Raw genomic sequence first — 25,133 nt, forward strand, 5'->3', positions numbered from 1 at the left:
GAGATTTGGAGGCTAAACGTGTAAACATTAGGAAAAAACCCTTAGAAGGGGTGGGAAAAAAATCCAGGTGTTTTTCTTTAATTTCTTCCCCCAAAACTTTGCCACTTCTCCCCCTGTGCCAGAGCTGAAGATGGTACAGCCCGCTGCAGGCTTTGTCTTGGAACTGAGTTGATGTTAGCCTAGCAACCAGGGGAGAGGAGCTGGGCTGGGGAGATGCTGCGGCTGCTGGCCCTGCTGTGCCCAGGGCAGGCAGGTTGCTAGGCTCCCCCTCCCTGCCCATCGCCCCCTCTCACTCATGGCTGTGGGCAAGGCTCTGGGCTGTGGCCTGCACGCGAGGTAGGTGCAGAAGTTGGCTGCGGGCTGAGTGCAGGTGAGTGGCTGGCAGCCTGCCCTGTGGTGGGTGTCCAGGACTCTGGTGCAGCAGAGTACAAGCCCTGCCCCAGCACCTCAGTGCAAACAGTCCCGCTGCCCCACATCTCCTGCCCTTCTCTGAGCCTGGGGACTCGCTTTAAGGGAGTCTCTCCCTCTGGGGGAGGCAGGGACTTTTGCCACGTGCGTGTGTTTCAGTGAGATGTTTAGGGGCACCGTTTTAACAATGGAGAATTTGCAAGCGTGTCTATTTGCAGGTACCAGTCAGGTGATGGTGTATCTGGAGTCTATCTGAATGCACACTAACCCAGTTTACGTGCAGAAACCTGAGTGTATGCATGCCAGTCAGGTAACTAAGCACCTGAGGCCTAAATCCTCAAAGGTGTTTAGGTGCTTAAATCCCACTGATTTTAATCCTAGTTACTGTGGTCCTGAGCCTGCAAACAGCTCCACACAGGTGGTCTCTGCCTGCACAGAGCTTGTGCAGGATCAGGGCTATGATTTCCAAATACAATTGTGTGGTTTTTGTGCATGCCAAGGATATGTGTCCTCCTGGGCACAATTATATTGAAACTTTGGCTCTTATAATCCAACACTGAATTATTTTAAATCTCCTCTATTCAGATTCTCACCTGGTGTGAGACACAGCCCAGTGCTAATAATAAAGGCCGTCAGTCTCAAGACAGTGTATAAAATAATGAAACTTTTAGCTTCATAACATAAAACATGAAGATTTATTTAAAGTAATTGAAAAAATATGCAAAACACTCTTGTTATAATAGGAAGCCTGTGACACTAAGGCATCAAGAGACGTGGGAGTTAAATCAGTAGCAGCCTCTTTACCAATGTGAGTGGAATTTTCAAAAGTGCTTCATTGACTTTGGAGCACAAGTCCCATTGCTCCTAACTCGTTAGGTGCATTTGAAAATCCCATGCTATGTGCAACTGCATTTAATTGTATTCTTATGTATTTAATGTATTACTTGTTAAGTGTGCTCGGTGCTCTACAAGACACAAAAAGATCTAATGGCTCAAATATTAATAGATGTACAGTGAAATCCTAGCCTTATTTAAGTCAATGTGAGTTTTGCCATTGACTTCAATGGGGCCAGGATTTCACCCATAACGTTTATTACACGGAGTAGTCCAATTGACAGTCCTGCCCCGTAGTTGTAGGATCAGGGTCTTAAAGGCAGACCCGGGTATTGTGGGAGGGAATAATATGGAGGGTTTGTAATGTAGATGGGTGGTGGGGTTTGCTGTTGTCAGTCACTAATATGAACCTATATGAAAGAATACTTTCCTAATGGCATTCCATCACCTGCTTTTCACACCTTTTACACCTAATGAGGGACAGTAGCAAAGAGGATGATGATGGTGATTTTATAGTTAAAATTTTAAAGTATAAATTTATGTAACACAAATGGAGAGAAAGTGACCTGCTATTTACAATTGTTTTAGCATGTTGTTGTGTCCATTTTGTTGGGACCTGTATAAAATTACCTTTGCCCTGCACAATGCTGATGTTTTCTCCCCCTGATTTGTATAAAGTATTGAATCCAGAAAAGCTAACCTGTAAAGCCAAAGCATGCTCATTTACTAATAAACATTATGCAGGGCCAGAAATCAACACGGCATTTTATGTGCTTAGGAGAAAAGCACAGACCCTGCCCCAAAGAGCTTACAGCCTAAAGGAGGCTAGACAAACAGAGAGCAGGACAAAGGACCATTAAACAAAGTACCAGGGATCTGTGAGTCTCTGTTCCTCAGATCAACAGATCCAAGGAACTTGTGTGGAGTGCCTTTCTATAATGCTCCTCTCTGGAGCTCTTCCCCAACCATTGTAGTGCTAGCCAGTAGCTATAGGCTTGTAGGCTCTATAAGACAATAAGAATTGTAAAGCATGTGTAATGCTGTACTCCTGGATGGGTTGTCTGCAGTGGGAATTGATGTGGGACCTCTGGATCTTAAAGTCTGAGCTTCTACTATCTGAGTTAAAAGACCCAACTCTGTTAGCTAAGTCTGTACCAGGCTCATCAACCTCCGTATGTGACCCAGCTATCACTAGAGGGGAACAAAGCCACACATTGAGTAGGGGTGGTTTCACTTGCAGGAGTGAATGTTGCATCAAGCATGCGATTGTTTTTAACCCGGGGTCAGAAGAACATTTGTGGAGAAGGGAAAATAGGGGAAAGGGGGGCTAGTTGAAGGAGGGAAGCATCTGGCATAGCGGCTTTTCCCCTTCATGCTTGTGCCAAAGCTTTGTTCCCCTCTCCTCCATGCAGCAGGTGTGGGAGATGGGGGAGGAAAGGGGCCTATGTTATGTTTGTGAGCAAACTTACATGTGGATTATGTCTGGTTTCCTTATTGCACAATGTTTTGGGCATTTCTCTAGATAAGTTTCTGTTCTGATAACTGTGCTTACTTAAACAGGATCCTTAAACTCCCCTTGGCTTGCTGAATTATACATTTATCTTGGTTAAATAAATAACCCATCCAAACAATGAATTTATCAAAAGGACCTTTTCTGCCTTTGGTTGTGTTGGAGGACACTGAGGGGAACAAAGGATCTCTTCTACACACACACAACCATCCAGGCTCCATTGGGAGATACTAGAATATCTCCATTAGGAGATAGTAGAGTGTGCATGGTAATGCCTGTCCAGGGGAGGCAGGGAGGCTGGTCCATCTTATCTAGGGCAAACATTATTCAGTGGCTGGAAGTCAAAGCTAGACAAATTCAGACTGGAAATAAGGTGTACATTTTTAACTGTGAAAGTAATTGACCATTGGAACAACTTACCAAGGGTTGTGGTGGATTCTACATCTCTTGAAAATTTTTCAATCAAGATTGGATGTTTGTCTAAAGATTTGCTCTTAGAACTAATTTGGAGAAGTTCCTGCTGGATATAAGGAGTACAAGGAGAGAATGAGACTGTACCAATCAGCATGATATTTCATGTTAAGATTACAATTTTGTGCTTGATCACAGGTAATGACATATCTTGGTACTCGTGGGCCTACATTTCCATGCCAACATGGAGGTGGTTCAGTCAGCCCCTTTAGAATTCAGTCATGCAGAAAAATCGTTTAAGAAAGTACCCACCATCCTTTTGGACAGCCTCGTGGAGGAGCCTCACAAGGGAAATGGTGTCCCCAATCACCTGCTGGAGTCGAGTAAGTCGTCTGCTGTCTGACCATCCTCCAGGCCGGAACATTGGGACAAAGGGTCAGGAACATTGTTACTTTTCAGAGACCCAGTTCTGGTCTTTTTGAAGTCCCATTCTGTGGCATAGCAGCTCTGCCTCCCTCCCGGCCTGGATGTAGAGGGTATGGCCAGGGAAAAGGGGGCATGCCTGTAATACCACTGTGCTTGGCTAATCCCAAGTTTTTGGAATGGACCTTGGAGCCATCAGCAGCCAAATGCAATTTAATATTGTGCCGGGGTGAGGCTGGCATCTGAATCGTGGATCTATAGAGGTGGCATAAAGATACTTTAATTCCCCTCCCTCGTTCTGCGTCAAGCACAGCTCAGCCAGATAAGAGGATCCAGCCCTATATCTTTGTTCTCTCTCTCTTGTGCATAGTTATGGTGCTACATACAAATATTAAATAAACATAATTAACAGTAATGGCATTTAGGTAGCCCAGTCTCCTTCTTTCATGTTTGCTTATCTTTCATTGCAGAGATTTATGCAAAACTTCTGAGAAACAAGGTCATACAGGCTAAGCCTGCAGTATTGCATTATGGAGGGTATGAAATCGAAAAACATCACCAGCAGATCCTGGTAAGTCTTGAAGCTAGGAATAGCTAAATACATTGTAAAGGGATAATCCATGTACACTGTGCATACTGCTCAACAATCTTCTGTCCTCCTGGCCAATACGCCCTCCTGCCCTTTGGAGTCCTCTAACAGGATACTTGCCATAAAGCTAATGGTAGATCCTCCCCAAAACTTTCCTGGTCACTGTGATTGCATTTGGCTGCACATGTGCTCATTAATCAAAGGAAACTTTGAAAATACCTCAGTCCTCTTTTAGAGGCAGTTTGATCTGGTGTATGGAGAGCTGGACTGAGAGTCAGGACACCTGGGTTCAATAACTGCTGTCAACCACTTCCCTTTTGAGTCACCTTGGATAAGTCATGTCTGTTTCTGCTCCCACCCTTTGTCTATTTAGGCTGTAAGTTCTTTGGGGGCAAAGACTGTCTCAGACTATGTGTTTGTTAAGTGTGCAGCACAATCTCAGTTGGGTCCTAATAAGTAAATATTACTCTGGCTGCCAAGGGTTGTTCAGTGAACTCCTGATGCCCTGAAAAGTGCATATGTGATCTACCCAGTTTTGGGGACCTGAGCAGCTACCTCCGCAAGCATCCTTCCTTTGGGAAAGCTATTCTGTTCTAACAACAGCTGCTAATGTTGCTTAGAATTGGGAAGAAGGCTAATATAACCATTGATCTTTGCTGGCAGAACCACCACTGTTCAAAGTTTTGTGATCTAAATGAAACCTCCAGAAAATAAAGTTATTTAATTTCTTTTGTTTGAAAGGCCTCTATACAAAGTAATTATAAATAAGTCATTTCATTTTCTAATCCTTTTATATTTAAGGGAAAAACACTTTGAGCCAGATTCTGATTTTACAGATAGCATTTTATTTTGCAAGTAGTCCCACTAATTTCAAAGAAATTGCTTGTGGAATAAGGTTCAACTCATCATGCTGAAGGTATTAGGAGTTGGTCCTTTGTGATTGGGAGATTCTGCATACAAGACTTAAACAATTTTCTTTTTTAAATCACCTACTGGTTGTGTTGTATTTTGAAATTCTGAACAAGACTATTAACTCTCTGGAGCAGGACCACCTTTCCATTCTGTGTTTCTACAGCACCTAGCACACTGGGCTCCTGGTCCAATTCTAAAGTGCTGAGTCACTATGGTAATTCAAGTGATAATTAATAACATTCAACGTTTCCTCTGTCAACATTCAATCTATTATTTCATGGTTGAACAGACTTTCTTTGTTAAGTACGGTCTCACAAAAATGCAGCTTTACAATATTCCCAAATGTTCTCATAAAAATACCTTTTTTTTTCTTCTACAGAATCTGGTAAATATTTCTGGCGATGTCATAAATCTTCACATTATACCACCCCAGACAAAATACTTTCAGATCAAATACAACAAAACAGTGAGTGTCAAAAATAACCATCAATTTGTTCATATTTGATTTTGCACTTGATAACATTGCACACAAACAGCACTAAAGGGCCTCCTCGTTTATAATCTGTGTTATTTTATAGCATCGGCTTGTCCCCGGCTTGTCATTTGCAGTTACAGTTGATTTTTGTCCTGATGAGTGGCGATATTACTATGACTGTATCCGAATTCACTGTCAGGTAAGAAGTATCTCAGATAAAAGTGTCTCATTTTGGCTGTAATGTAATACAGATATTTTACAGGGCATGATAATAAAGCATAGACATTTGTAACAAACATTCATATTACTCCGCAGTCTCCTTTAGTGCATCATTGGTCTCTCTTTCATTATGCCCAAAGTAGACCACCTTACTTTTTGGCCTGCTGTCAATCAAAATAATATTCCCTGCAAAAATACATTATTATCCAGAGCCTGGCACAAATCCGCAAAAGAACATTGACTATTGGGACCCTTTGATATAGATGGCTAAATATGGGTACAGGTGCCCATATTAAGGCACCCAACATTTTTGGCTCTAGATTATTCATGGATTCTGAAGACCTCAGAAAAATGTACTAGAGTTGTGAGCCCTCAGCCTGGTTCAATAATCCTTTCTTCCACAAGTTAGAGTGTATTCGATGCAGCTTTCACAGATGGTATTGTGGTAATGTGTTAGCTGAGCAGACGTGGGGGAGGTCCATACATAGCTTCTAGAGGTAGAGAAAAACTGAGGGGTACTTAGAAAGGAGTGAGGTTTCTACAGTCTCAGTCTATGAAATGCTAGAGAAGGCATTTCACATGGCTCCTTACTGCTAAGTACTGCTCAAAAAGGTGCTGGGGACACTGGATAGACACCTGATTCCTGAAGTGTGATTCTAAATTAGCCCCTCTTTCTATACTGATTCTGTTAAATCAGTACTTTCCCCCATTTCTTCCAGGGAGATGACACTTTGCTTGTTCCTATCCATGGCTACCCTGCTGTGAATGTTGTAGAATTTCCATCATTTATAAGCTTATCAGATGTTTCACTTGGACAGAGGTGAGTAAAGGTGACAATCAGGTTTTTTTTTAAGGCTTGCAAAAATTAAAATATTTATTTTTTGTTTTTAATCTACTGTCAAAACATAAGACCTTAGAAGTTTTACTTAAGTCACCTACCATACATATTGCAAAACCACTACACGGGACTTCTTTTCAAGAGTATGTTCATAGAAGACTGAACTCTGCATAAACTAAACCTCTATAGACACATAGTAGCTGAGGTTCTGGCCTTATCAGTTGACATTGATTCACTTTTGATCTAGCTTTGATTTATCTTTAAGAGTGAAATCCCCCCTATGCAGGGAGCCAGCATAAGTCTTTGCTCCACTTAAGATGTATTTTGAGAATCTAGAAATTCACCGTAAGGTCTGGGCTGCGTACTGTTTTTGTATCAGTAGAACTGTTTTGGTTATGGGTGTGATTTTTTTTACTGACATAGTTACACCCACACCACACCTAATTATACCAATATAAAAGTGGCATCGACCAGAACACCTTATTCCACTTCTCATACAGGAATACGCTATACCAATATAAGCACTTTTATACCAATATAGCTGCACTAGTTAAAGGGGTACAACTTTCTAGTGTACATGAGGCCTAAGTGAGTAGAGCATCATTTTCGATATAAAGGTTCTAGAAGTGAAGGTGTGAAATTGTTAGAGTTCACGTAATGACAGATGCACAGTGGGGGTAGCAAATGGCTAAACTCAGCCCCAGAGCTCTTTTTATTCACTTATCTTTCCGATTCTAGAAACTCCCTCTCCAAACAATCAACCCCCCCACATAAATGAAATTCCAGCTCCGCAGCTGGGCGACCCGCTCACCACGAACCCTGAATCTGCAGTGAGCTACGCGGAGTTATTTCCAGCTCAGTGCTCTGGTTATGTCTTAGGCTGTGTTGTCCCTAGAGCTCCATGACTATGTAATTGCCTTGGTTACAACAATATAATACAATGATCAGATGTTTAAGGCAAAGTGCTCCCCTCTCTTTTAACTCCCAGAGCAGGTTACAGTTAAGACACAGGCTATAACTGAAAATTGCAAAATAAAGCCACTCGCTGTCATTCTTTATTTCCCTAACCTTTTAAAAGTATGCTTTCCAAAGGAGCACTGTGTATAAAATGCATTCCTTGCTAATCAGCAGGACATAATATCAGCCAAATAGTTATTAAAAGCAGGAGTAATCTTGTGTCAAATAAGTTTCTAGATTTGCAGGATGATCTCCAGGGTTTCACCAAACCGTTGTCCCAAGTTAGGCACATGAGAATAGCTGCATACAAAAAAAGACACAACTTTAGAAAGAGTGAGGGCTTATTTCTCATTTGTATGAAACCCTCTTTACACTGCCAACGTGGGAATGAGAATCAGGCCTTTGCACAGTACTTGTAATTGTTCCAAGGCCCCATCCTGTGTTTAGGTGCTCACCACTTTACACGCTTGGTCTCCAAGGACATAATCAGTGGCAGAACTCCCAGTGACTGCAGTGGGTGCAGAATTAGCTCTTAAATGACTCCATTATTGATTTATGTGAATGAGAACCGAACAACAAATTCACATTAGTTATTTTCAATCATTATGGATTTTAAAGAAACACAGATAAACAAAATTTGCTCCCAAATTTAGATTGGGTAGAAAATAAACTTTAACAAAACCAAAGACTAATAGAAATGTTTGTATTAATTTTTTTTTAAATTCCAATGGAAATGGCCTTTTTAAAAGTGAACACTTCCCTCAGTATTGTCAACTTCAGCTTTCCATCATTGTACTGGTGCATAAGACATGAGAAGCGAACGTGAAACTAGAGATAAATTGTTTAGTCTATGTTCAGTGTCCAAGCTGAGGGAAGTAGAATAAATATTGAAAATTCAACTTTAATATTTATTTCAGCTTTGAGGTATTATTTGTAGAGGAAAAGAATGTTTGTTCATCTCTGATTTTTAACCTGACAGTGTCTCTTTAAAAAACCAAATGAATAAAAAGCCGTAAGTGTCCTAGAGCTATCCCCTTGTTAACAATTGTCCAGAACAATGGGATTGGGGATAGGTGGGGCTACTTGCCAACAGCAACTCCTGTTCTCCAAGTGATACAAGGAAAAAAGCTTTGTTTAGTTCTGAACTAAACCATGTTTTTTCCACAGATTGAAATGAGGCCTGTCTGACATGTGGACTCTCTAACGTGATTTTCCTTTTTCAGCTGGTACTTTAACAAGTAACCTGTTCTGTTGTAGTGAACTGCAGCCAACGTGTTATGGCAGTTCTGAGTTTGTTCCCAGTAATTCATTTCCAGCAGGTCTTTAGTTAGAGACAGGTCATATTTACAGCAGTGCAAAATATGTAACAACACTACCTGGTTCTTGTTACTGATTCCAGCCGTGATTCCAGCTCAGAGGCAAGAGTAGGTAGGAGAATAGCATTCACTGATTCTGTCCTACGTAGATTTTTACACCACACTCATCTCCACATTATCTAAGTGCTTTCCAATAAACCATTGTGCAACATACCTAACATATGTCACGTGTGGTTTGTTCTGTTCCCATGATGGCTGCAGCCTAGGGCTGATTTCTGTTTGTATAGCCAGTGTGGGTCTAAATTTGAATGTTAGTCTTTACTAAATGGTACAGTTTGTAAAACATACAGATGATGTCAGACAGGAATAATTAATCTCTTAAAAATTATATTAAATAAATTTAAATGTATGCATAGAAGAAACTAAGTATAGGAGATGGAGAGCAACACAGCAATTAAGACAGTATTATACTCTCATTTTCTAATCTGAAGGTGTTCTAAAACGACATCGTTGTTGTGTAACTATCGAAAATGACTATGTTTTTAAAATTAGGTAGTCCATCTCCATGACTCCTATATCTTGCAATGCATGCACTAGATGGAGAAAATGTCATTTTCCAGACGTGAGCCTGTAGTCACTGATTATAATTATTACTAATTTTTCTTTCACAATTCTTCCTTTCTTCTTTTGCAGCAAGGAGTATGTGATCCCTTTGCAGTGCAGCTGTCCCATAGAGTTTGAGTTCCATATCGATTACATTCAGCCTCACAAAGCCTTTACCATTCAGCCAATCTCAGGTAGACCACATCTGTTTAAAGCTCTAAACATCCAAATAATTGTTTGCTGAGTCCTATTATTTATGACTGTGTGCTCAGTGCTGTTCAGAAATGCACATTAGAAGATACAGTCCCTGCCCCCAAAAGTTTGCAGTTAAACCCAGACTGTTCAGTTGAAACATAGCCCCACACATGCATATAGAAAAACAAACAAGCAACTTCAATGGAAGGTCAAACTGTTATGCAGCTAGTATATATCTTTCCTTTGTAGCATAAGTCCTCTTTGGTGATGTAGAATGAATAGGATCTGGAAGGTTTGTCTTCTAAAGCAAGTTTTCAGAGGAGTTAATAGCCACTATTTTGGTATAACACAGCTAATTCCAACAGATAATTAGCTCATCCTGCTCAAGAAATCTAGCCACTAATGAAGGCCAGGGGCGCAACTCTGCACATGGCATTTGATATTATTGATGATGCAGAGAGAGAAAGAGAAACTAACAAAAAGGCAGCCATGCTGGTCTTTGCTTCATTAAAAATATCAGAAAAAAATAATAAGATTATTAATATACCAGGGTCAGTAACACATCTAGTGATCTGCATATGCTAGATGACTGCATTATGTAATCTGCATATGATATACAGCTGCATCATGGCAGAGTAATTTAGAGCCACTTCAGCACCACTTTGTACTTCTATAGCCGTATAAAGAGGCCTAGCATAACTGAGAATCAGGCAGTATGGGTTTTACAGGAGACAGGTGCTGAGCACACAGCATTTGGATGTCATTTAGTCACATATTGTCATGTATCTGCATATGCAGAAGAGGCAGACCATTATGAGTCAAACAAAGATACCATACACTCAGCTGGTTTTTTTGTAGTGTGAAGTTACATATGCAGCGGTGCCTAAAGATGCAGATAGGCACCTAGTGGGATTTCCAAAAGCATGTATACAGGTTAGGTGCCCAACTCCCATTGAAAATCAATGGGACTTAGGTGCCTAACTCACTTAGGTGCCTTTGTAAATCCCACTGGGCATCCATGTGCATCTTTAGGCAGCTAAAGATCTTTGTAAATCTGGCCCTCAGTGCCTAAGTCATTCTGAAAATGGGACTTAGATTCCTAAGTCACTTAGGTACTTTTGAAAAATATACCCATCTCCCGTTATACTGTGATATGAATGACATCCTATATCTTGTTAAATATTCAGTTTAATAAAACTCATCAATGGAAACAATAGGAAGGAGATACCACTTAACTCCTTCAAGTTAGACCATCTGAATCACAGTGTAGTGTCACAGCTCCTTTCCGCACACGCTTTCAATTAGGCATGTAGGAAAGTTAGAGCTTCTCTTCTCTAAATGATCTACATGATGCTCCAACAAAAGAGCATTCTCTTCTTTACTTAGTTATCCACTTGTTTGTTACATCTTTTTCCAGTAGAGGAAAGCATCATGTCAGACAAATGGGTATTGGAAATGTAACAGATGGTCTGGATTTGTTCCCAGCAGTGCTGTGTAGAATAAATTCCAGGAGAATTAAACTATTCTCCATTCCTAGAACTAGATCCAAAATATTCATTAGTTACAATATGACAGCAACAAAGTCTTGCTTTCCCAAATCCAAAGGGACAGACTTAGTATCCTCAGTTTCTCTGTCCTTGCAAATGGAAAAAATGACAGTAAGAAGATAGTAAGAGCTAAGCGGGTAGAGACACAGACAGCAACTGAAAATTTTCATCTTCTTGTAATAACATTAGCTCTTATAGAACAATAAAGGGAAACATCTTGCAAATTTAGGGACAGACTTTGATATCCTTGCCCATATTGAGTAGCACCTTACGCCTCTTAGGGTATGTCTACACTACCCACCAGATCGGTGGACAGCGATCGATCCAGCAGGGATCAAGTTATCGTGTCTAGTCTAGACACGCTAAATCAACCCCCTAGCACTCTACCGTCAACTCCTGTACTCCAGCGCCACGAGAGGTGCAGGCAGAGTCGATGGGGGAGCGGCAGGAGTCGACTCACTGGAGTCGACTCACTGCGGTGAAGACACCACGGTAAGTCGATCTAAGTACATCAAGTATCAGAGGGGTAGCCGTGTTAGTCTGGATCTGTAAAAGCAACAAAGAATCCTGTGGCACCTTATAGACTAACAGACGTTCTGCAGCATGAGCTTTCGTGGGTGAATACCCACTTCTTCAGATGCAAGTACATCAACTTCAGCTATGTTATTCACGTAGCTGAAGTTGCATAACTTAGATCAAACCTCCCCGCCCAGTGTAGACCAGGGCTTAATTTACCTAATTACTCTTCAACATAAAGCTTCATTCCACTGCAAAATTAGGTCATGTTAGAACACTCCTTCTGAAGTCATGTTAGTTAACATGATGTTAAGCATGGTATAAATGGGACTACCCTTTTTAAACATGGTGTCATGGACATGCTTAAGTCTCTGTTTCCAATAGGGCTTACCCATGAGCATTTTAAGTATGAAGGTCTCTGTATACACTAACTGCTAAATCATGTTTAACATTTTAATTAACATGGCTCCTCAAGGTCATGTTCTAACATGACCTAATTTCCCAGTGAAGAGCAGCCCTAAGGGTAGTATAATCTGGCCTTTATTTCTGACATATTAACTGTGAAATGGTTTTAAAATTTACTTGACTTGGATGGATTTTCATTTTTACCTTCAGATGAAACTAATACTAGGATTCTAGCACATGTGTGGATTAAATTGGGACACGCAGAAACCCTGGTTATTCTTAAATATGTAGACCATTATCCATTTCAGCACATTTTATTGGGCTTACTCAGAAGTAGAGTGCTCCCATGATTTCAGTGTAAATGGAATGTATTTTGTTCCCATGTACAGGAATAATTCCAGGCAGTGGGAAAGTGGATGTGGTTGTTAAATATGCACCATTTGAATATGGAACAGCACAGATGAAAATGCAGTTGTGGATTGCACAGTTTAACTCTAAACCCTATGTATGTGTATTCACAGGAACATCAACGCCGCATGGGGGTTTAATGTAGGTGTGATTGATTTATCTTTGAATATTTTTGCCCATTTCTGTTTTAAAAATACCTTAATGAAACAAGATTTCATGCTATTTTGCCATGCTACTTAGACTGTGTTATTCAAATGCACCAAATATCTTGATTACACATCATTCTGCTTAAAGTGCAACTAGACTGCATTAAGTGAAACTTTAATGAATTAAAAATAACATACAGCATTCCACCACATATTGTTCCACCGATTGAGATGCAATCAGCACTCTAATCACCAGCACTCTAAGGCTCTTTGCACCTTCAGAAGCAAAGGAGCAATAAGATATTTTGGGACATCTCTCATCCTTCCTGGGAATTGTGAAGTAGCAGGATTAGGAAGTTACGTGCTCATCACTGTAATTTGAGAGACACTATCACAATCTTTGTGTATATCTAGAAGGCACAGACAGGCATGTGGTGGGCTCCTACTCAACTCTCAGAATACTGATTAAAGTTGTGTCTTTTCTTCTGAAATCTAGAAAGGAAGAATTTAAAACACATAAAACTCTCTCAGAGAAGAAAACAGTGTCACTAGGAAAACAAGTGGTACGGAGAAAAGACCATTTAAAGCATCCACAATCCAGTCAAATTCAGAAAGTAAAGGTACAGAGAACTACTAACCAAAAGTACCTCCAGGTGATGATACTATTCCTTATACCTAAACATCACACACACAATTTATTTCTTCCTATTAATTTTTATCCCACAGGAGATTGAATACCAAAACCTGCGATTCCCAGCAGATTTGTCAAATCCCTATGCTGTGGCAACGGTTTTGATTCAAGAGCCTGGCAAATTAAAGATTAAACAATTGAAAGAAGGTAACGTAATGAAACAATCCAGAATAAAATAAATTTGAGGGGCCTTATCTTGCTTTTTAATTTTTAACAGACCTCCATGATGATTTCAGGTGGAGAGCTTGGCTTCAAAACGGATGGCATAATATGACCCTAGTTTCTGAAGAAAATGTCACCTTAACCTTTCTTTTGATTAATAAGCTCAATTATTGCAGCGGTCAGGTTTTCCCATCAAAAATGTATTTTCATTTTACACAGAATTCTGGTTTGAGATGTGGTGGAATAATTATCTGCTCTCGTCCACAGTCCTGTACCAAGGTAATGAAGGTGCAAAAACAAGACAGATGAAGGAAGCTGTATTTGAACTAAAAGTCAAACAAGATATTCAGGAAGAAGCAGCAAATCAACTTAAGTGGTGAGTGTTAATTATTCATTTTTATAACAGACCGCAGTAAGATTTGTTTAAATATGACTTCTCTGAATAAAGCAAGCAAAGTTTATTCATGCTTAAAACCACCATTTCCAATCATGGTAGATTAATTTAACAAATAAGTTGCTTTTATTCTATTCACATTCTTTTTCCTTGGAGGAATCTGATAAGTAGTTAGTAGTAGTAGCCAATAAGCACAGTGATTTTATTTTGACTGCCATTCAGCAAGAAAGTTGCTGAACACGGTCCAGATTCCACTCTCATTTGTCCTCATCCTGCACCAATAAAGTAAATGGGAGCTTTGCTATTAACTTCAGTGAGTATAGAATCAAGCTCACACTGAGTTAAATTAAGTCAGTGGAATTACACCTGTGTTTAAAAAAGAGTGAAAGGCCCCAAGCAAAGTATTTAAGCACATACTTAACTTTAAACACACGAGTGGTCCCATTTAAATCAAAGGATTTGCTGGATAGAAGCCTTAGAAAGAGGACTGTTAGGTCCATTATCTTTTAAATAAAGCAAACAGCATGTTGCATCAAGGATTTTTCTCATCTCTACTGTAAATGCAGGCAAGTTCATACAGGTAAAGATCCAATTTCTATGAAATTTAAGAGAGAGATTATCGAAGAACGACAGCAGGAAGAAGAGCAATACAAGGTTAGCCTTCACTGTTTGTTCTGCATTTTTTAAATCAGATTTATACTTTTGGACTAAATAAAACTGTCTAATGAACCAATACCCTGTTTGTGATGGCTGCTGGCTTTATTAAATAGGTTGATACATACCAGTGTTAGTGATGCTAATTCCCTCACATATTATTCCCAACCCTTATTATTGTTATTACTATTTATACAATGCCTGGTATGTGCATGGCTTTGCACAGAACATAGGAAAAACTTGGCCTTTGGCCTGTAAACAGCTTACAGCCTATGAGACCTGAGCCCATCCCTGTAAATACTCTCAGATGGGAATAACGTTATTCACATGAATATCAATTGTCAGTTTTCACAACTACTCCTGTTCTTTTTATGAATATCAATGGGCCTCCTCATGTGATTACATTATTCACATATGTGTTTGCAGGCTCATGCCCTAACGTCAGACACAACTATGTGAATTAAAACAAAGGAGGAACAGGAAGTAAAATGAGGCATACAGTAATATAAAATAAGGATGCTTCATTAGCTGCATGCTCATCTTTTGGATTTCACTCTTTTTTTATCTGTATTTGTTTAATGTTTAATATATTCAAAAGTTTTGTTTAAGCTGATTTAGGGAAACATAGTTGAGCATGAGATTCGGAGAAGATGGCCCTGGAATAGAAGGGAATAAAGGATTTAGCCATGTGCAGGAGATGGGACAGTAGGGGAGAGGCATTGGGATGGGGGAAGAGAGCAGGAGAGAGAGGGAGAGGTCAGAAATGAGGATCAGGAAGACAAACCCAGGTGGCATAATAAAACAAGGTAGGGAGAGTCACATCAGTTGGCAGCGAGGAGCAACTCAAAAGGCACCATTAAATCAAATGGCAGAGGAAGTTACTCATACGACAATGAGGAATTTAAGACAGGACAAGGTAACCAAATGGCAGCAATGGAAAAGTCAAACATCAGTAGCCCGGTGAAAAGTGGCACCATTAATTAAAAGGCACAAATCAACGTTCAGTCCAATAGCATGAATGGCTTTTACAGCATGGTGAAGTTAAGTGATGTCAGCACAAACGACTAACTGAACAATGATGTGAAAGATTTCTATAGAAAGAGTATCGTTAAAAGCAGTGGCAGATGAAAAGCAGTGTGGGAAGTTATAGAAGGTGGGAAGACTGCAGCCAATATGCAGAAGGATAATGAAGGAGCTCCCTGGTCCAGTGCTGCAGAGGGTTGGAAGTTGCTGCTGTGTTGGTTTTGTAGCCCATCTAGCGGCTGGTCTCTGCTGCACAGAAAAGTGGGTCCTTTGTTCTTATTGGGCCATTGGAGAAGGCAGTGGGCGCAACTCACTTCCTTGATGCCTGACCATGCTGGGGGTCTGGAGACCCCAACCCTTATCCTGAAATGGGACCTGTCCTCCCAGGCTCTTACATTCATTGAATTCAGTGGGTGTTCCAGTGATATAGTAGCTGCAGAAGTTGGACTCGAGAGTCAGAACATTACTTAGTTTGACTTTCTAAAGTGCAGTGATCATCATCTCCCCGAAATGTATCAAGTCTGCATTTTGTCTACCAGTTCAGCTGTGGGATGTTACAGCTGTAATTAACTATAAGTGACGAACAAGCATATTGAATACTTTGCACTAACGTGGACCTTCTCCCTGATGGCAAACCAGATCGAAAGGGGAGATCCCATTATAGAGAGAGAGTTTCAAAGGAATAAAGTGGAAGTTTCTTTCAGACGTTTTATCCGGTCTGTCGAACAGGTACGTCCACATGGGCTATTCTGCTAATACCACATACCTAGCTGTTCTGCATCATTTGCTTTTCCTATTAATTTGAGAGCTCTAAAATGTTTATATTTGTGTTTCATTTTCAGTGCTACTTTTAGAATGTTAGGACCAGCTGCTCACTGTATACATAGGACAGCACAGTGTGGGAAACACTGCATGCACAAATATGCAGGCCGATGCATCAGCTGTAATTTACATACTGCTGTTGCTATAAAGCAGGGGTCCCCAAGGCAGTGCCCAAGGCAGTGCCCACTGGGGCGTCTAAGTGCACCCACGTACTGGCCAGTGGACGAGCAGCCGCCAAAATGCCACCAACAAGCTGCGTCATCCAGAGGCGTAGCCGCCGAAATGCTGCCGATTTTCGGTGGTATTTCGGCGGTGACACCTCTGGATGACACTACTTGTCGGCAGCATTTTGGCGGCGACACCTACTGACATTGCCTCTTGTCAGCGGAATTTCGGTGGATGCTCGTCTGCCGCCACGGTCCTCCATGGCTCGTCATCTGGCGCCCGTCAGACGAAAAAGGCTGGGGACCACTGCTATAAAGGATGACGTGTAGGCCCAACCTGAGGTGCAGGTTGCTTGTTTATGAAGGTTCTCCTGGGAGCAATTTGCTCACTACCATTGGACCTACAGGATTTCTGGTTGATCGCACCCTTTTCTTTAAATGTTTCACCCTATGGTGAACTTACTCAGCCAATGTCATTACCCTTGGGTATCTGTACTCTTGTAGGATCTACAATAGGATATCAGGCCAAATTCTGATCTCAGTTTCACCAGTTTATATCTGGAGTAAGGGCCCAACCAGCTTGCACTGAACGGAAAAGGAGTTTTGTCATTGATTTCAATGAGACCAGATTTTGGCCCTAACATCCATAAGATAAATGATGTTAGATTAGATTTACACAGGTATCAAGGAGAGCAGGATCTGGCCCGTCATTTTCACCCCTGTTCTACCACTAATTGGTTACATTTATGTAGTGTTCCTGCCTTACTTCAGTGGAGTTTCTCCAGGTTTACACTAGCACAACAGGAGAGCATATTGTGTCTCTGAATATTTAACAGTGGCCTCCCAATGAACCCGGTAATGAGAATTTCAGTTTAAAAACTGAGAGTGTGATATGGCCTAGGACCAGAATTAGTTTATTATTTGACTGGACATTTTTACATGTTATAACCTCAATGCTAGAAAATATTGTATAGGTTCAGTCCATGGAATGAGTGCTAGATATTCCTCCACTATCTAATTAAAACAATTATAACCTACATTTTCACTTTCTGTGTGCTGTGCAGTGTCCAAGTGTCCAGCCCAAGTTTGACCTCCTCCTTAACGACCCTTGGGCCAACAGACACAGGATTCTAAGACGGTTTCAGCAAGCAGCTCGCCGGGTAACGTGAACAACCAAAATGCAGTGTAATAGCAACATGTCTTGGGAAACACACAAAAAAACACACCAATTTAGTTTGCCATCTTCAAGGAACCTACACAGTTAGCCCATTGGTTTCACTGTTTGTCATAAATGTGGCACAGCCTTTCCAGAAAACAAAGGATTTAATAAAAAATCAGTAAGCCACTATTAGAATAAATCAATGTTAAACAAAGATAAAATGTTAAAGGCTCTAAATTTAGAATTTGTAAACAAACAAACCGATAACTTTTGCAAAACCAAATTCGAAGAAATTTTTTTTTTTGTGAAACTAAAAATCAAATCAATGAAAAGTTATCTGTTTGGATTTAAATATTACCCTGCAGTTCTACCATTCCTTTCCCATAAATCTGAATGCAATGGCCAGTGTAGGTTCTCCATCTCTTGATGTCTTCAGCTCAAGATTGGATACCTTGTTGGAATATATGCTTTAGTGAAACACGAGTGTAGCAGGGTGGTCCCCTGCTCCTGCCCTGAAGGGCTTAAAACAGCCAGGAAGAGGGCTTGGCAGGGAAAAGCTAAGCTGATTGGGGAAGTAGCCACAGCTGGGTCATGCCCCAATCAGGCCCAGCTGATCCCTATAAAAGGCTGTGAGCCAGAGGCCCAGAGATAGTCTCCCTCTGCCTGTAGCGGGAGAAGAGCTAGGGACAGCTGGCTGTAGGGAGCTAGAGACAGGGTACCTGAATGAAGCAGGGCTGGGGAAAGGCAGAGGAGCTGGGGAGCTCCAGCCTGGAAAGCCCCAGGCTGTGGCCTAGCACAAGGCCAACGGGTACTGGGGGTTACAGAGGGCAGCCTGGGGTAGGCAAAGGAAGCAGGTCCAAACCCAACCTTGCCAGTGAGGAGTAGGCTGATACTGCAGTCTGCCCCACGGTGCAGGGGCTAGACAATGACTGGTAGTAGCCATATACTGAGGCGAGGTGAGGATAGAGGGCTGGGGTTTCCTCGGGAGGGGAGACCCTGAGAGAAAGGGGTTACTGCCAGGGGCACCACCCCAGTTAAAAGGGTACCGGGTCCAGGGAGGGACACGGGGGCCAAGAGGATAGGCGGATCACAGGCCTGCAGAGGGCGTTCTGGAGCTGGAATGAGCTAATTCCCAGGAGTCACCAGCAGGAGGCGCTGCAGGGGTTAGTCCGCTCGTCTACAACGTGTTATTAGGCTCAGTGCATGGGTAACTGGGTGAAATTCTATGGTGTGTGTTATATAGGAGCTCAAATGGACTCTTCTGTTGCTAAAACCTATGACTCTGTGCTGCTACTTCATAATGTTGTGTAAAGTGCAGACAAGTGCATGTTAAGACTTCATTGCTCTACAGGGGCAATAACACATCCATGGTCCTGTCCTGCAATAGAATCCTCATGGGCAGATCTTTGCCTTCACATGGATCCTGTTACAGGATGAAGGCTTATATTTACAAACTGTGTTTAAATTGACAGTACAGCCACTTGTTCAGTCTTCTATTTTACATATGTAATGTCACAGCTAGCTGGTCTTTAGTCAAAATATATGCAGCAAATACATGCGTCCTGCCACACTTCCAAAAAAACCCCAAACACACAGAAATATCCTGGGACAAAAATTATGCAATACATCAAAAAACTCTTTTCAACTGAAGTCCGAGTGACCTGTGAGGAATAAATAAAGCTGTCAGTACTGGATGTCAATATAAATGTAAATTGTAGAGTATTCAACATAATATTAACTTGAAAACTTTAAATAATTATCCTAGGTCCTGATTCAGTGGCGGCTAAATCGTGTATTACTTTTGTTCCGTGGACTAGAGAGGGACATCAAAGAGCATAGTGATGAAGAAAGCTCTGTATCAGGTAAAGTGTAGGACAAGATATTTGCATTTTAGCTCATCTCAATTTATTGTGGTTATTCCAATAGCACCCACAATGTGTTAGGTATAGCTCATGCGCACACACCTACAAAGACAGTCCCAAGAGCCTGCAATCTTGTGATGGGAATTGGAAATGGTATAGTCGAAATATGTATGATTTTGATACACATTATTTACCGGCATTAAAAAACAACTTAACGATCCTTGAGAGCCTCGAAGCTTATCTATTATTAGCTGGGCAGTTATTTTTAGGCATTAAGTAAGGAGTGGGTCTTGAAGAGGGACTTGAAAGGGGAGACGGCATTGACCATAGGGATCAACTCAGTGAAGGTGTTCCATGCATAAAGGGTAGGGTGCTAGGTGTGGAGATGTTTGCCTGAGAAGCAGGCAAACAGGTGGACAAGGCTGGTATCATTGGTGGAGCAGGAGAGCCGGGAGACAACATGATAAGAGGTGAGCGAGGACAAAAAGGAAGGGACAGAGTTGAGAAAGGATCTTGAAGGTGATGAGGTCAGGATGCTTGAACTTGGTGCAGTAAAACCCGGAGGGGGTGGGACTAGAAAATACAAAGCCATCCATCCAGTGCTGCTCCTTTTGTCTCCTGTCACTGTTTCGGAACAGATGCTTGCCAGTGACATCGGTCTTGGCTCTTGATAAGCAGAGAACAGCAGTGGATCATTTCCTCATAGTGAAATGGAAGCGGTAGTACAGAAACACTACTCATTTTATAACAACGGGGAAATAAAATAAGCCTTTGATAAACCATTGAGCTGTCCAAGACAAGGCCAGCTCTGGGGTGCATCGATGTCCTAAGTGATGATGGAATTTTAGTCTCTTCCTTCACCACTCTCTCCTTCCTGCTTACCCACCCTGTTTGGCAACCCACCTTGTCCATCGTCCATGTCATTTCCTTTCCCAAAGGAAGTTCTTTTTTTCTGCAGTGGGCAATTCCAGTTCCCCAAAACCCATCACAGTAATTCCATTGGTACATTAAAGCTGAGATGCTGTGGCAGCCAGTGCAAAGGATTCTTAGGTGCATCTGTGGACTTAAATATATGCCCTGCAGCATGAGCAGACAAGACAACCTTTGCAGAGAAGGGAAACAAGTGGGCAAAAATTCTACTGTTAGAGAAGAGCGAGTTGGGAATGGCTTGTCGTTGAATTGACCCAGCAATCCCAGTACTGTGCCTGCCTCCTCTTAAATGGGCTTGGCAGAGTTAGATTTTTGTTATTTTATCATTTTGATGGATAATGTCAATGTTTATTGTTACCTTTTTTAATTTTATCAATTTTAATTTTCACAGTTGTGGGAAATAATGGGGGTGAGTCAGACAATAGTGGGAGACAGATATTAACTATTTAATGACAGCAGGCACAGATTTTAAAGTTAAAGTTTTATAAATGTTAAAATACAAATTGTCAACGTCACAGGTCAAAATATACAAAGTAAATATCCTTAAATCAAACGAATATGTTCTCAAGCAGCATTTTTCTTCCTCCTATCTGTAAATTTTAGAATATTATTGATGGAAATATTTTTTTCAGATTGTGTTTTTCCGGTGAAATTGATGTTTACCAACATTTACCAATAAAAATCAAATGCTTCCAAGTCTACTCTTAAATGTGGCATCTAGAGCCCCTGTGAAATAATACCTTACGATTTATATCAAAATGGCTGGGCAAATCCTGACTTAGGAAGAAGTTAAAAGTCTGTGTTGTGGTTTGGTTTGGTTTTTGAGAGAATATCTTAACATTTATTACAAGATCTTGATTCTTTCTCTCCACATGGCAGAAAACAGCAGTTTGAAAATCATCAGCTCAACAGCTATGGATGAAGAGCATAAGAGCGTTGCTTTCAACTTGTCTGTAGGTCGCATATTACCTTTCAGATTCCCAACCTACCATCCACCTCAGTGGTCTGATGAACTGGTAGGTCCCTTGGTTATAGTGGCAACAAATCAGTTACTAGAAATGAAGGGTCTGATTCTCATTTACGCTCAGGCCACTTTACCTAAAGTGGGTATAAATATGATACCCAGAGTAAGGTAAAAGCATTAGTGTGAATGAGAACTTGGCCTGAAAGGCTGGATCCAGATTTTCAGCTGCTGTAGTTGAAGCTCCATTGATGTTGATGGAACTGTGACAATGTACATCAGTTGAGGATCTGGCCCTAGAAGTATAAACACCATGGTATTAGTTCTGTTATACCAAATACTAGGCTCTTTCTATAATACCATAGACGTGCATAGGACTTTACATACATATGAAAGCAAGGTCCCTGCCCTAGTCAGCTGGTTAAAAACTATTATTGCCCAATAATTTTCCTCAACGTTTTTAAAGTTTACATTAAAATATGCACTCTGTACGAACTCCTAACGCTGAGCAATGCCCAGCACAGTACAGTGCAGAGTCAGAATGAGATAAGTGGCTGTAAGGCTACTAAAAATATCCCCAAATGTTGATATCACTTAGTAAAACACCTTATACTCTTGTTTCCTATAAAGAAGGAATTCCCACACTGCACATTATAGAAGAGAGTCGGTGCATTAACCATTCTGACCAACAAAAAGGTCATTTCCCTTTCTCATATTTAAGTTTTGTCCTCAAATACAAAGAGATCTCTAAAGGCCAATACTCTTTAGAGAGCTCTGTTCTAAGATCACGTGTTTGTATCTGAAAACTGTCTGTATGGTTCAGCAGGTCTGGAGCTCCTTGCAATACAGAATCATTGAATGGATTTACACACTGTTTGTATATGAACCAGATCATCTGCAACTTCCGTTAATCACCTGGTTTTGTTCATCACTTGCGGGGTCCCTTAAGACAGGTTTCACTCTGTAAGATTCTTTAAAGATTACAGTAAAGATACCATTGACCTCCCTGGGAGTTGCAACTTTATAAGTAAGGGCAGAGTTGGGCTTGGAACCTTTATTCCATTTCAAGAGTAGTTGAAGATGTGCCCTTTATTTTAAATTGCTGTAGAGACACAGATGAAAAATCACACAAATGGAGTCCTCTTGCACATAACTGGCAGGATTCCTCCAGGGGAGAGGCTGATCTTGCAGGGTGCATGGGATAAGAGATACACAACAATATCACATGAAGAAACAGACTAGCTCTGACACTGATATAGGTTAACCCCCATATACAAAGAGTCGGTGAGACCATCTAACAGGATACTTATTAATGACTATACCCAGCTCTTATATAGCCCTCTTCACCAGTAGATCTCAAAGCACTTAACAAAGGAGGTTAGTATATTTATCCCAGTTTTACAGATGGGGAAACTGTGAGACTAAGTGACTTGCCCAGAGTCATCCAACAGGCCAGTGGTAGAGCCAGGAATAGAACCCACATCTCCTTAGTCTGTGTCCAGTGCTCTATCCATTTTGAAACACACTCTCCCCTTATTTAGATGCTGCAGTGGTAGCTGTCTTACAGATGTTTGTGCTAAAGGGCTAAAAGCATGATTAAGGCTAAGATTTTGTCATGGTTTTTTTCGTAAAAGTCACGGACATGTCACGGGCAATAAACAAAAATTCACGGAAGCTGTGACCTGTCTGGAACACCCCCAGCTGCTCGCCCGAAGCGCCCTCTCCCCGCGCAAGGCTGTCTCCTGTCGCTGGAACCCTGAGGAGGGCCCCCTCAGAAGTCTGTCACCTGTTGCTGGAACCTTGCAGGGAGCCCCCTGTCGCTGCTGTCACCTGTCGCTGGAACCCTGCCAGGGCCCCGCTGGCTGCCAGCTCCAGAGTCTCACAGCTCCTTGGGTTGAAGCAGAGAATGTCTCCGAGGTCTCTGGAAGTCACAGATTCCGTGTCTTCCATGAGCTCCATGACATAAACGTAGCCTTATACATGATGTATTCAGACAACAAACAAAGGAAATCATGCACATGGCTAGAGCTATTACAGCTTTCCGTAGGCTTCTGGGTTAAAGCCCAAAGAGTCTTTAACTTCCAGGAGAACATCTAAGCGCCCATCTGAGCCGAGGACCATTGCACATTGAAATGCCAACAAACCATAATCCATGAGGACTCCAACATCAATGCAGATGCCAACTCAGAGAATTCATCTGTGAAATTCCTTAGGTACCATAGTGGCTATATGAAAAAAACAAAACACCAACTACTGTTAATTCAGACAATAGGTTTATTAAAAGTGCTGGCAAAATAGTGAAAAAAATGGAAGTGTTACATTTTATTAACTGCCCTTTACTGTCCTCAAGTTCATAATAATGCAGCGATGGCTGGAGCAGATTGAAATTTTCTGGAATTTGACTTTTTCGAGGAGAAAAAAATTCATTGAAATTTCAACAACCCAAAAAGACAGAAAGAAAATGCTGGTCAAATGTTTCCAAAATTCTTTCCCCGTTTTTCCAACTGGCTGTACTGATGACTTATTTCAGCTGAAAAAGAAAATGCCCAGTATATTGTTGTCTTAAAATACTGTATTGTTTCAGGCTCCCGATGGTCTTGGTCCAGTTCCTGTCAAGTCTTTAGACATGAAAGTCAAGCACATTCACCCGTTCTACGACTTAAAGGTGAGACGATACAGCTTAGTCACTCACCTGTATCCTATTGCTTTCTTTCATTAGGGTCACTGTGACATAAGAAATACAGTGCCGCATTTTGTGTAAGAACCAGTAGTGCCTGTCATTCAGGTCAATGGGAGTTTTGCCCGATTAAGGACTGTGGGATTTATCTTTTGTTAGCTCCCTAAATGCATGGACTCATTTGCGGTATTAATGGAGAGGCAGCAACAGAGAGCAGTACAGAGGTGCACCACCCTAGTGTGTGACCTCTTCGAGCCATTGCACCTCAGACAGACTTTCTACTGATACAACTGCTATGACTTCTTAAATAGGACTACTTGCATGGGAAAGGGCTAGTGACATAGTAAGGGTCTGCAGGGTCAGACTCTCCACATTGAGTGTCAGTCCATGTGCTCACCAAGCTGATGAAGACCACATCATAGGCATGAGGTTCTGTGTCCCCAGTGGATGGTGTCTCCAGTGTTCTGCTCTTCTGCTCTCTCACCTTCCTGAGTCGTAAGACTGAAGACAGCCTTTGAGAAACTGTATGTCTTGGGCTTACTTCACACATGATCCTTTGTAGAAAACATCTAGAGTGAGAACATTCCTTCACAAATTCATTTGACAGGGCTTAAGTATTCCTGCTCAAAGTTTTCGTCAGATGTCACTGTCCCCAAATGATGGTCCAAGCATCTGTTACAGCAAGAAACCATGTGAAGTGTCTATGTTAGAGCTGGAAAGTTAGAACACACTGACCTCCATATGCATGTGTCACAATAAATCCTCTTCATTTGTACCTAGGTTCCTCAGCACTTCAGCATTATGGGGTACCAGCCATTTTGTACACACTATGCATCAACAAGTTATAAACCTCAAAATCTTTCCCGACCATTAAAGCAGGGAGCCAAGGTAACAAGTCAACCAACGTCCATTATTTAGTTTC

At 41.3% G+C, this 25,133-nt stretch overlaps 1 protein-coding gene across 4 annotated transcripts in view; it reads left to right on the forward strand.

The window, feature by feature from the left end:
• Window positions 1–200: 200 nt before the first annotated feature.
• CFAP221 (cilia and flagella associated protein 221) overlaps window positions 201–25,133 on the forward strand; it is a 53,512-nt gene continuing 28,579 nt past the window's right edge. For 2 of the 4 annotated variants that reach the window (XR_005586166.1, XM_039494484.1), the window contains exons 1-18: window positions 201–336; window positions 3,362–3,546; window positions 4,057–4,157; window positions 5,467–5,553; window positions 5,666–5,761; window positions 6,501–6,601; window positions 9,586–9,689; window positions 12,548–12,707; window positions 13,209–13,332; window positions 13,439–13,550; window positions 13,833–13,941; window positions 14,526–14,613; window positions 16,276–16,365; window positions 17,687–17,782; window positions 19,547–19,643; window positions 21,453–21,589; window positions 24,119–24,199; window positions 24,992–25,099. Coding sequence is in view for 3 of the 4 variants with exons in the window: in XM_039494484.1 (XP_039350418.1) it covers window positions 3,408–3,546; window positions 4,057–4,157; window positions 5,467–5,553; window positions 5,666–5,761; window positions 6,501–6,601; window positions 9,586–9,689; window positions 12,548–12,707; window positions 13,209–13,332; window positions 13,439–13,550; window positions 13,833–13,941; window positions 14,526–14,613; window positions 16,276–16,365; window positions 17,687–17,782; window positions 19,547–19,643; window positions 21,453–21,589; window positions 24,119–24,199; window positions 24,992–25,099 (1,830 nt within the window). In the remaining variant the exon portion in view is untranslated. Of the gene's footprint in view, window positions 371–1,159; window positions 1,217–3,361; window positions 3,547–4,056; window positions 4,158–5,466; window positions 5,554–5,665; window positions 5,762–6,500; window positions 6,602–9,585; window positions 9,690–12,547; window positions 12,708–13,208; window positions 13,333–13,438; window positions 13,551–13,832; window positions 13,942–14,525; window positions 14,614–16,275; window positions 16,366–17,686; window positions 17,783–19,546; window positions 19,644–21,452; window positions 21,590–24,118; window positions 24,200–24,991; window positions 25,100–25,133 lie in introns of those variants that run through there. The other 2 variants (XM_039494485.1, XM_039494486.1) reach the window with 2 other exon arrangements.

Source organism: Mauremys reevesii, linkage group 11 (assembly GCF_016161935.1).
Source record: "Mauremys reevesii isolate NIE-2019 linkage group 11, ASM1616193v1, whole genome shotgun sequence".
In the NCBI taxonomy this organism is placed as follows: domain Eukaryota; kingdom Metazoa; phylum Chordata; order Testudines; family Geoemydidae; genus Mauremys; species Mauremys reevesii.